Source organism: Herpailurus yagouaroundi, unplaced genomic scaffold (genome assembly GCF_014898765.1).
Source record: "Herpailurus yagouaroundi ecotype Mexico unplaced genomic scaffold, PumYag 182, whole genome shotgun sequence".
NCBI classification, from domain to species: domain Eukaryota; kingdom Metazoa; phylum Chordata; class Mammalia; order Carnivora; family Felidae; genus Herpailurus; species Herpailurus yagouaroundi.
The window spans coordinates 52,472,577-52,485,616 of record NW_024412413.1 but is presented as its reverse complement, the minus strand read 5'-3'; the positions used below and the strand labels follow the sequence as shown (position 1 = coordinate 52,485,616).

Genomic DNA, 13,040 nt, shown 5'->3' with positions numbered 1-13,040 from the left:
GGGGGGGAGAGAGAGAGAGAGAGAGAGAGAGAGAGAATATGCAAGCAGGGGAGGGGCAGAGAGAGGGAGACGCAGAATCTGAAGCAGGCTCCGGGCTCTGAGCTGTCAGCACAGGGCCCAACGTGGGGCTCGAACTCATGAGCTGTGAGATCATGACCTGAGCCGAAGTTGGACGCCCAACTGACTGAGCCACCCAGGCGCCCCTGTGTAAGTTCTGATAAGTGTTAACTTTCTATGATAGATTTGTATATATTTTATGGTAGTAAGTAATAAAATAGTATCTACATATAAATTATACATGTGTGACATATTTAACCTTTTCTATTTTTTCAATACTTTTAGGCTATGTAGTTCATTTGCTAGTTTTTAAAAACTGTCACAAATCTCCAAAATATTTTCCAATGTTTACTGGATAAAACCTGAATGTAAGTGGACCCATGCAATTCATACTCATTCAAGGGTCAACTGCTTAGTAATTTCATCCCCATAGTGAAGTGGTTTTTTTCCTAACTAGAAAGGAGACATATAAAGTTTGTATGGAGAACATTAAAAGATGTAAATTTTCCTTCTACTGATCTATAGATTCAGCAAATCAACCAAAAATCCAATATGAATTTTTTCAGTTAATCTGAAAAGTGGTCTTTAAAGTTTGTATGAGAGGTGGCTAAGATCCTTACAAGGACAATGACAGAGGTGTGCCTTTACAGATTTAATTACACAGCTTTATAACAAGACAAAAATGATACTGGTACAAGGAAAGACACATGTGTGGAACAGAAAAGAAAACGGAGTATTTAGAGAGAAAAAAATGAAACTGAATTCCTCATACCATGCCAGAAAAACCAATTCTAGACACACCAAAGACTTCCGTGTAGAGGGAGAAGTATGAAACTATTCTAAGAAAACCTAGGAGAATTGTTTTTGATCTCGAGGTTCAGAAGCCTTTTTATAAACAAGATACAAAGAACACCAACGATAAAAGAGAGGATTTATACATTTAACTCCTGTGTTCTCATATCTTAATGTAGAGCAAGGACAAGTCACAAACAGGGAGGACATCACGGGCAAAAAGATGCACTTCACAAGGGAAGCAACATAAAAAGCATAAATGAAAAAGGATTCACTGATCAAAAACTCAATTAAAAAATGGGCAAAAGATCTGAACAGACGTTTCTCCAAAGAAGACACAGATGTCCAATAAACACATGCCAAGATGTTCAACATCATCAGTCGTTAGGGAAGTGCACATCAAAACCACAAGGAGATACCATTTCACACCCGCTACGATGTAATAAAAAGATAACAGCAAGTGTTGGCAAGGATACAGCAAATTTTGAAACCTTATACACCGTTGGTGCAGTTGCTTAAGAAATAGTCCGGCAGTTCCTCAATAAGTTAAACATAAGTCACCATGCGAAAGAGCAATTCTACTCCCAGGGGTATAGGTATATACCCAAGAGACCTGAAAACATCTGTCTGCACAAAAACTTGTACACAGTGTTCACAGCTGCGCTATTCACAGTAGCCAAAAAGGGAAAACAACCTATCAATTGAGGAATGGATTAACAAATGTGACATATCCATACAATGGAGTATTATTTGGTAATAAAAAGGAATGAAATACCGATACATGCTACGACATGATTTCTGAAAGCATTATACTCAGGAAAAGAAACGAGTCACAGGGGCCACATATGATTCTATTTATGCAAAATGTCCACAACTGACAAATCTATAGCAACAGAAAGTAGATCAGTGCTTGCCTGGTGCTGGGAGAGGGAGCGAAGGTGGGGGGAGACTGCTAATATATCTGGGGTTTCTTTTTGGGATGGTGAGAATGTTCTAAATTTAGATTATGGTACGGCTGTACAACTCTGAATATACCAAAAATGACTGAACTGTCAACTTCAGTAAACTGTATGAATTAAGTCAAGTAAGCTGTTAAAATGACTCATCTCATTAATAAATAAAGAAATGCACACACAGTAGTAGGACCAAATAAAGTTTTGGTCTTTTTAAACCACTAGATTGGCAAAAATTAAGCTGACAGTTTCATAAAGAACAAAGGGAAATCGCATACGTTGCTGCTGGGAAGGTAAATTGATGACCTCTTTATAAAAATAAGTTGGTAATATCTGTAGAAGAGAACAATGTGCAGTTCCCATACCTTGGTATATACACACGTTCACTGGAAGAAATATATAAAAATGCTCTAACAGCACTGTTCCTAAAACAAAACTAGCATAACAGAAAGGTTTATCCACTGACAAAACAGGTAATTAAGTTGTGATGCATTTATACAATGGAAATTAGGCATCTGTGAACAACACGTATAAGTTTGGAAACAATGCTGAGTTGAAAAAAGTCCCAGACTACATTCAGTAGGGTATAATTTTTAGAGTGCAAAACAATATCAAAACTAAGGTATTTCGTTTAGGAATATGTACATCATTACTAAAAAATTAAAATCCAGAGAATGGTAACCATGAAATTCAGGAAAAGGATCACTCCCACGGGGCATACAAAGGTAGGTAGGCAGGATGGGGAGAGGCATACAGGGGGATGCACCAGCACTGGGAATACCTGCCTTATTAAACGAGGTGATGAGTTCACGGGGATTTCTTCTATCTCGTAACTTATGTGAGTGACAGGAGTCCTCTCGTATGAAGCATATACTACCTAATAATATGTCGTAACAGGTTCAGACCAGTAAGAGTCACCTATAATGAGTCACCGTAAACCGCAGCACATTTTAATACTGATCCTCCCAACTTAATATTGATCCTTCCACAGATCCTTAGCTCTGTGCAGTGCCAGACACACAGGAGGTGCTCAAATATTCTTGAGTTAAGTGTGTTTCCTTTAGAATAAATTCCCAGATGGAATTGCTTAATGTATTTCTTTTCCTTAAGATTTTATTTTCAAGTAATCTCTGTACACCACGTGGGGCTCGAACTCACAACCCCAAGATCAAGAGTCGCACACTCCACTGACTGAGCCAGCCAGGAGCCTCTTAATGTGTATATTCTGAAGTGAAAGGTCTAAAAGACCTTTAGCCTCCTGACAGCTCATACTGATCACACTTCTGTGAACACAGTCTGAGTAGTTTTTATTTTCTCAGACTTCTGAAAATACTGGGTATAAATCTTTGTAATCTTTGCCAGTACTGTAGGCAATAAGGGCCTTCTTCGGTTAAGCATTTCTTGGATGAGCACTGGAGCAATGTTTTTGCATTTACTGTGGCCATTTCTCATTTCTCCATGAGTTGTTAAGTTACTTCTTTTGCCCACTTTTCTACTGGGATATTAATCTCTGCTTTCTAAGAACTCATCTATTAGGACCAAGTACCCTTTTTCATGTATGTTGCAACTATTTTCTCAATTTGTCACCTGTCTTCACTTTGTTTATGATGGTTTCTTTTTGGGGCAGTGGGGAGGGAAGGGAGGATACAGAACTCTTTATATGTGGTCCAATCAGTCTTTTAGAAAACTCTTTCCCACCACAGAGAAGAGAAAAATTCTATTTTGTTCCCCAAATTTAGTAGTTTAAGATTTAAATTTTTAAGTCTAAATTTATACACCCTGGAATTTATTTCAGAGTCTTGGCTCAGGCCTGAATGAAGGCCTTATACTCACCAAAATGGGCAATAAAGACATCCCATCCATCTGTGTCTTATTTGGGTTATATCCAGCAATGTCCAAAATAGTAGGACCCAAATCAATGTTGGCAACGAGCATCTATGAGAATGAGGAAAAAAGAAGCAATCTAGAACACAGTTTGTCTGATTTTTCTTTTTTACCTGTAATATAGCTGTTCCCCACCCCATCCAGAAGACAAACAGCATTTACTATTATTATTTTTGTATAGCCTAGACTTACTGAGGTCTACTGACTCATTGATTCAAACATAACTACAATAATTAAAAAACAACAACAACACATAAAGGGTTAATAAGACTTGTAATATAAGCCCCTGGGAAGTTATGTATTTATTCAACCTATACTGTTATTGATCAAAACATTTTTCAAAACTTCTTTGGGACTGCCCGAAGTCTGATGAATTATGAGAAAATGTTGGGCTAATTAATTTATACAAAGTGTTTACAACTTATTTCTATAGTTCACTAAATTTGATTTCAAATGAACTCTTGACATTTTTAAAAGTCTCAAATGTTAAATGCTTTTTAAATTTATTTTTTTATTTTTAGAAAAACAGAGCACGCACGAGTGGGGAAGAGGGGCGGAAGGGGAGGGGGAGGAGGAGAGGGAGCAGGAATGGGGGTCCCGAGCCTGACATGGGACTCAATCTCACAACCCTGGGATCGTGACCTGAACCGAAATCAAGAGTTGGGACACTCAACCGACTGAGCCAACCAGGTGTCCCAAAAGTTAAATACTTTTTACCAAGGAGGATATTAGCCCTTTTCATAGTTTCTCAAAGTGATTAACACATACTAAAAAATGTTTGCAGTAGGCTGGAGACCACAGAAAACATTCCAACAGTGCACTGATAAAAGGTTCCTTAAAGAGCACAGAACTTAAATGTGCTACATAAACATTCTAGAAATTAAAGTTATTGTCCTGCATTTATACCTTGCCTTATTCCTTTAGTTTATTAGACTATTTTCTTTCTGTACACAAATCCTCGTTAGGACCTAAACCAGAAGAGTCTAATACAATGGGACCACATATGCAATTTAAAATTGTCTAGTGACCACATTAAAGTGAAAAAAAAAAAAAGGGGAAATTCATTGTATATATTTTATTTAACTTGACATTAACAGGTACGTGTGGCCGGTGGCTACTGTAGGGGACAGTGTAGGCCTATACAGGACCTAAGCATACACCTGAAGTCACTTCAGTCACAGGCTAGGAAAACCTTTTAGAATGGTGAAGACAATCCACCATGGAAACTAGGGGCACTAATGTTTACCGAGCACCTATTCTGTGCCAGTATTTACCGTTTATCCTCAATTAATCCTCACCACAACTGTAGGATGCAGTATATTTCCCCCATTTTACAGATGAGAAAATGAAAGAGAAGTAACTGAAACAAAGCCAACAGCTCGTAACTGGAAAAGCTACCATTTACTCAAAGGAAATTAAGTCTTCAACATTGTTGAGAAAACTTAGAGCGTCTTAGGAAAGGCCAAACGGGGATTCCTACCAAGTCAGGAACTTTTAATTTAAAAACAAAACCAAAAGTACAGACATGAAAGGCAAGAAAGCATCTTCAGGGCAATATCCAGGGGCCAGCTCTCCTGTGGCTATGATGGCTCTTGTAGGGCAGACCAAAATGCTTATCTTGGCTCTGAATCATTTAGTGTAATGCTGCAGCTGTCAGAAATTACCATTCAGTGGCAAGCCACTCACGGGAAAGGCAATCCGTATGTTACTGGGGAAAAAAACCCACAAAAATGACGTCTCTAGAGATTATACAAGACCCAGTGTAAGAAATATCTTGCCTAATTCCAAGACTCCCAGACAGACTGAACCACTCTGAACACAGTCAAGAAGACTGGGTATGAATACAGAAAAGATCGTGTCAGGAAAGAGCAGCACCTATGTTACCTTCAGAATCAGATCAAGGCAACAAGACCCTGACACGTGACTAAAAGATCTTCAGTCATGTCTAAAACATAAATGACGTAAAGCCAATTCCACAGGTATTAGTAACAGGACCAAGGCAGTTTCATAAGAAAACAAAAAAAAAGTAAACACCAAAATAATAAAGCCTGTAGAGATATAAAATAGTGACTGCCTGGGGGTGCCTGGGTGGCTTAGTCGGTTGGGAGTCCGACTTCGGCTGAGGTCATGATCTTGCAGTCTGTTGAGTTCCAGCCCCACGTCAGGCTCTGTGCTGACAGCTCAGAGCCTGGAGCCTGCTTCAGATTCTGTCTCCCTCTGCCTGTGCCCCTCCCCACTCATACTCTGTCTCTCTCTGTCTCTAAGAAATAAACATTAAACAAATTTTTTTTTTTTAAATGGTGACTGCCTGTTTCACCAGCAATTGCCTCAAGAACCATCAGCTGTATGAACTGGGGGTGCGGGGCCTCTCTCGAGTGAGTCTGCTCTATGGGGAGACAGGTCTTTTAGGTTTCAGTACAAATCAAGAGTCCCTAAGATTCGGCCCAAGTGCCATAAACACCATCCCAGGACTCTCTGTTCCTAGGTATCTACAATAATCACATTTTTCATAAAAATAATGGACAAATTCTATTACCTTCTAGACTTTTATTTGACTAAGAGGTAAAGAGTCTCAAAATTAGCATACTATGTCAGGAGATGGTAGACTTCTAGTGGAAATGGGAGGAGTAAAGAATTTAACAGAATTACACCTAGCTCTGGCTTTTACAAATAAAAATTAGAATGGACACTATGGACCCATGATCATAATGACTTCTAGAAACATTAGCATTCAAGTTCCTAAAATGGTACTGCTTTTATAAGTATAAAGATTCATTTATGGATTGAAACCAAAAAAGCACTGACAAGACCAAAAGTAAATTATTTCATAAATCACAGCCTCACTGTTTGGTAATATTCTTAGGTTTGAAGTATACAGACATTCTGATCAAGTAAAAGCTCTGAGAAAATTCTGGGGCATGAAATCAAGGGATATCATGCCTTGCAGCTGCTTATTTTTTTTAGCTCTAAAAAAAATGACAGTGCTACAGAATTACTGAAAGAAAAAAAATAAGAGGGTTCTCAGGAGGATACATCGGATTTCCAAACAGACATTTAAAACATGTCTGTTTTAAAAGGGAAACAAGGCTTATTCTGTCGTCTTAAAGCCATTATGTTGTCTTCTTGACTCCCAGTTCAGTTCTATTTCCCCTGGATCATGCTGGTCATTTTTTTCCTGCTAACCTTTTTCTTGCTTAAAACCCTTTTGAAGAATTTCTACCACCAAATCTAAAGCTAGATTAACTTCCAGCCAGGGGAGAAAACCTCAATAAGCCAGTCTTTGGCAATCACACATACCACCTGCTTCTGATCTCCCAACAGCTAAGCCCCACTGGTCAAACGTGCCCTGTTTTGGCCATCAGCTTCTGGAGGCTCAGTGTATTATGCCCAACTCAAAACCCTGTGCCACTCACACGGGACAACTGGCACTGAGACAACTATGTTGTCAACACATGATGAACTACCCACCATCTCTGACATTCTTTGTGCACGGTGGAAGCTGAGCATTTCACACGTCTCCAACTACATCTGTCAGCACAGCAGTGCAAGACACACACACACACACACACGGATTTTAACCACACACTTAATTTTCAGTCCTGGTTCTGCCACTTACTATGTGTCCTTGGTAATTAATTAACCATTCAAGCAACAAGGATGTCCCCAGTGTGTGTAAGGGCTGGGTAGTCTAAGCTTAGACAGTGCTTCTCTTCTAGGAACTCCCCAGATAAAAGACAAACTCAGTAGGGTGTGGTAAGTGTGAGACCAGCTAAGAACATGGGAAGAACACCTACCCCAAGTGGGGGCAGGGGTCTGTAGAGACTTTCCAGACAGGAGTCCAAAACTGAAGCTCTAAAGGACAATTAGTGAGGTGGAAGGGGCTCAAGAGGGGCATTCCAAACAGAAGGAGCAATCAGCCATACAAAGGTGAGGAGGGCAGAGAGATGGTTCACTTAGGAAGTGAAAGTAATTCAGTACAACTGCCACATTCTGTCCCCTGAACAAGCCAAGCTCATTCTCATATCTGTGCCTTCGCATTTATTGTTCTGCTCAGAATGACCTCCCACAAATCTCTGCAGGACTATATCCTTCTCAACATTCAGGTCTCTACTCAAATGCGTCGGAGGCTCTCACTAACAAGTGTAGCTAAAGTATCTGGTTCTCCTGCACACAGGGACTTAAGGACTGATCTTCCCTGACTGCTCAGTACTGTGTATCCAAGGCTGCTGGCACAAGAAGATACTTATTTTCTGAGCTATACTGTAATGGTTAAGTACAGACTCTGGAGCCAGACTGTGATACTTTTTAGCTACATTTTCTTGGGCAAACCATTTAACTTTGTACCTCAATTTCCTCATCTGTAAAAGGGGGATAGCTATATTTCTCATAAGGCTGTGAAAGTTAAAGGAGTCGGTACAGCTAATACACTTAGAATAACAGCTGTCACCTATGAAGCATTCAACAAATCATAGTTATCATTGAAATGGTTTTCTAAGAACCAAGTTTCATTTAGACTGCTTAGAGAAGGTGAACTTTTCTCATTGCCACTGTTAACTTGAAGACAAAAGGAATGGTTTGTTCAATGGGCAGCTGGCTGTTACATTTCACTTTCTTCTCATTCAGCCTCCTTCCGCACACTGGTTAGAAGTGGCCCCAGTAGCCCTGCTCCTTAGAAATGTACACAGCTGCAGACATGTCCCTGAATCAACTCCCAACATCGAGATCAATAAAATGCTTTTTAAGATTTAATGGTCCTCCAAACTCGCCTATCTCCTTTGAAAAAAGGCCCATGCACAGGGAACTGAATTTGTACTGGGAAGTGGCTGGCTTTAGGATTATAGGTCTTAGGAGAAAAAGAAAACTCCAAAGGAAATTATGAAGGCCATTTTACCTTTCTGAACGAATTTCAACAGAATTCCATCTGAGCATTACAAAAGGAAATAAGTGAATTACAGACATTTAAACAAAGTAAACATTAAACCTCCAAATTAAACTCAAGTATCTAGTATACCCAGAAAGTCTGGCCCACTTTCCAAACTTAGCTTAAACGATGTATTTGCTCATTTCCTTTTGCCTCACAGAGCTGTTATCAGGGAACAAAAGACATAACTGGTAGAGCTTATCAATTCTTATCTCCCAAGGGTTAGACCAAAGTGTTTTGAATCAGGGTGCCTACAAAGTGTTTTGGATCTAGGAACAAAGTGCCTCAGTATTAGGTACCAAGTTTGGAAAAAGACAATGAAACCAAATGGAAATGGCAACGAAAGAAAGTGATACATTATGACAGTTCTAGGAGAATCAATAAAGCAGAAACACATTAGCAAGGAAAAGTCCCACAGAGAGAGGAACGAAATCCTCACAAGACAGGCTTTCTAGAATGTTCTACTCAAAGTGAGGACAGATCAGCAGCAGACATCGGCTGGGAAGTCTGAAATGCAGAGTCAGAACCTGCATTTTAACAAGGTCCCCAGGGGAAATCTGCCTGAGGAGTTCTGATCTACAGGGTAGTAGGCCCCAAACCGGGATGCCTCTCGGAATCATCTGTGAACTGAAGAAAAAAAAAAACAGAGGCTGGGTCTCTATTCCATCCAAGTGAGTCCATTAGAACCATTGTGGATGTTGAACCTTTCACAATTTCAGAGAGTGATTTTGAGGAGCACTGCATGGGAGAGTCACTGTTCTAGGACAAGGTAGAGATTTACAGTCTTGCAGGGAGCCATGTGACTTCAGCTCAGGTCGTGATTTCACGGTTCATGAGTTTGAGCCCTGCATCAGGCTCTGTGCCGACAGCTTGGAGCCTGGAGCCTGCTTTGGATTCTGTGTCTCTCTCTCTCTGCCCCTCCCCTGCTCTCTCTCTCTCTCTCTCTCTCAAAAATAAACAAACATTAAAAAAAAGATTTACGTCTTTAAGGACAAATAAAAGTTATTTATCTGATATGATGTGTATATATGGGGGTGGGGGGAATACAGTTAATGGAAGGTGGCCAGAAAATAAAAAAGGAAATCACTATTTCCAAGGCTTATAAATACACTTAAAAGATCTTAAGCCAATCAGACTTCCTCCTCATAGCGGGAGAAATCTAATTAGGCTCTTCTCCAGAGAAATAACCTTCTTTTCTTAGGCAAGTGCTACCTGTAAACACCATCATTTTTTGAGGCACCTACCTTGCTTGTCTGATTTGGTTTGATCCCAGGTCCTCGAACCAACAGTGGAACTTTGATGTCAAACTCATACAGCTGTCTTTTGTCTATTGGCAAAGAAAACTGTCCTGAAAACAAAATACATGGGGTAAAGGTGGAGCCAGGATAGATGTGTCACTGATTCATTTAATTGATAGTAAGAATGAAAACAACTTTGTCCTACTATTTATGGCACTTTAATGGGAAGTTTACAATCGCTCAGGTCTCTTATTACTACAAGGCAGGAAATGAGCTCATCTTTAAACAAATGTCTCAGGGGACTTGTTGGTCTAACATAGGACATATTCAGCAAAAAGACTGACTGGAAAGTACTGTAACAAATATAATTTATGTATGTTACTCAACCTGACCACAAGTGAATGAGGTTACTCTAAAAACTGTAAATAAAGGAACAAAAACATTTATTCGGCCTTTCCTGAATCAATCAATTTCAAGATACCAAACAGCTGATGTGAGGAAGTTCTTCTCTAAGGAATTCCAATTAATGAATGCAAAAAGGACAGAGTTAGGAAGTCAACGCTTTGCAATTTTTGAGAGAATGGATTAAAGCAACAATCATCAATGGAAGCTTCAATCACAAAAGGTTCATAAGAGAGGCTCAGGCTGATACCACATGAGCCATCAATTAGGAGCCTTGCTAAAGTGGGCCAAGCAGACACCCTCATGAAGTGATGCAATAGGAAGTACATGTCAGTATCACCAAAGAAAGCATTCTCACTGGAAACGTGAATTTCTATTAAGATGGTAGACCTAATTACCAATCTATGGAAAACGCTGACTAAAGATAAACAAGCATCACAAGACCTCAATTAGCCAGATCTAGAATGTGAGATGTTAAAGAACAAAAAACATTTTTCCCCAATGAATTTAGTGGAAACGACAACCTTAGGGCACACAAAAAATACAGGTAGCATGTGGACTTTGTCTACATCCCAATACATAACAGACCAGTCAGATACACAAACAATTATTGATGTACAGAATCACAATCTCTGAAGTTTTTCCAAAGCCTTCCAAGCTAAAAAAAGAAAAACAAGGGGAAGGTAAGAAGAATTTAAAAAACTGGTCACATGTAGCTAAAAATTGAAGCTGGATAATGAGGGTTATTTTACTACTCTCTACTTTGAGTGCTCCAAAATATTCACAACAAAACATTAAATGCCTAGGGGCACCTGGGTGGCTCAGTCAGTTAAGCATTCAACTCTTGATCTCAGCTCAGGTCACAATTTCACGGTTTGTGGAATCAAGCCCAAGTAAGGGCTCTGTGCTGACAGCGAGGAGCATTCTTGGGATTCTCTCCGACCCCCGACCCCCTCCTGCTTTCTCTCTCTTTCAAAATAAATAAACTTAAAAAAAAAAATTAAATGCCTAATCAATCTGCTACTATGCAAGCAAGTCTCAGGTTAGCAGTTTGAAGTTTGTGAAATTTATACGTAGCAAAAGAAGCCATTGGTTTTTAAGAACATCCAAGTGGAGAAAAGGAAAGTCACAGATCTAGGGCTGACTCATATACACTTTTGAAAAGACAAGACATAAAACCACACACACACAAAATCAGTAAAACTTCTTTCACAGTTTCACAAGACAACCTTATCTTGGTCTTTCCTCGTAAAATTTCTTACGCCTGTATTCTCTAAGGTCTACTTGCCCTTTAAATCTAGTTCTGTTTCCTACCTCTTTCATAAAGCCTGCCTCTAACCCAGCAAGTCACTCTCCTTTCCCAACTCCTAGAACATCACGTAATTTAGCATATGAAATAGCAAATAATGAAACCTGGTCTTTCCATGCTAATGAGAAGAGCCTCTAAGCAGAGGAGTCCCGAGGACAACACCCTCCAGGCTTGGGCACCCCTGTAACAGACCAGAGCCGCCTGCCAGTGCTGCTGACTGGGTGAAAGAGGAAAGGCACCTCACCAAGGTCACAGGAATACCCCAGACTGCCCCTTACCTGTGTGATAGCCATTGTCTGAGGTATAAAAGATGTACGTGTTGTTAAGTTCCCCATTGAACTCCAATCTCTTGACTAGTTTCTCCACAAGGTCATCAACTGACAATAAAGTCTGCCACCTGGATGTAAACAGAAGGTGACAATGGGACTTCAGAAACAAGGACTGAGGGAACGCTATTTTGCCAAAAGTGCGGGAGCAAAGTCCAAAACAGAACAATACAAAGCCCCCAAACCACACCCCTAAAAAGCTCAAATCCCAAACTTCCTTTCCTCAAACCCCTCACTGGAAAAAACCAGAGATAATTTTCTAATTTCCAAATTAGAAAATTCCAGAAGGGAAAAAAAAATTCCAGAATGTAATTAGTTCATTACAAATTTAATGATTTCTAGAGAAATAAATGGAGCTTTTAATAACCAGTTAGCTTTGTCATCACTGGTTATGACAGCAGAAGCGACTGGAAGAGAAAATTGTCAATTCAGCACTGATGAATACAGATTAATTCAGACAGACCTATGCTACAACAAAGTTTAAGGGTCTAAACTAGGGGTTGGCAAACCATGGTGATGGGCCACAGTTTGCCCACTGTTTTTGTTTGTTTTTAAATTGTGGTAAAAAATACACGACATAAAATTTACCATCTTAACAAATTTTAAGGATACAATTAGTAGTATTAAGTATATTCACACAGTGAAACAGATCTTCAGAACCTTTTCATCTTCTAAATCTGAAACTCTGTATCCATTAAACAACAAATTGTTTTTATATAAAGTTTTATTAGAACACAGTCATGCTCATTAATTCACATATTGCCTAGCTGGGCTCCAACAGCAAAGCTGGGCAACTTTGATAAAAACTGTATGGCCTGCCAGGCTACAATATTCACTATCTGGCTCTTCATAGAAAAAGTCGGCTATTCCCTGGTATAATCCAAATACATCTTAAGAGAGTGTAATTGATTTTTAAGAATTGACTTAATGTGGGGCGCCTGGGTGGCGCAGTCGGTTGAGCGTCCGACTTCAGCCAGGTCACCATCTCGCGGTCCGTGAGTTCGAGCCCCGTGTCAGGCTCTGGGCTGATGGCTCAGAGCCTGGAGCCTGTTTCCGATTCTGTGTCTCCCTCTCTCTCTGCCCCTCCCCCGTTCATGCTGTGTCTCTCTCTGTCCCAAAAATAAATAAATGTTGAAAAAAAAAATTAAAAAAAAAAAA

General features: G+C 39.7%; 1 protein-coding gene across 1 annotated transcript in view; it reads right to left on the bottom strand.

Moving 5' to 3' along the window:
- Positions 1-13,040, bottom strand: part of GNS (glucosamine (N-acetyl)-6-sulfatase) — a 56,411-nt gene that overhangs the window by 26,345 nt on the left and 17,026 nt on the right. The window contains exons 8-10 of the mRNA XM_040491507.1: positions 11,835-11,953; positions 9,852-9,955; positions 3,636-3,737 (exon numbers count right to left, since the gene is read on the bottom strand). Of these exons, the coding sequence (XP_040347441.1) occupies positions 3,636-3,737; positions 9,852-9,955; positions 11,835-11,953 (325 nt within the window). The remainder of the gene's footprint in view (positions 1-3,635; positions 3,738-9,851; positions 9,956-11,834; positions 11,954-13,040) is intronic.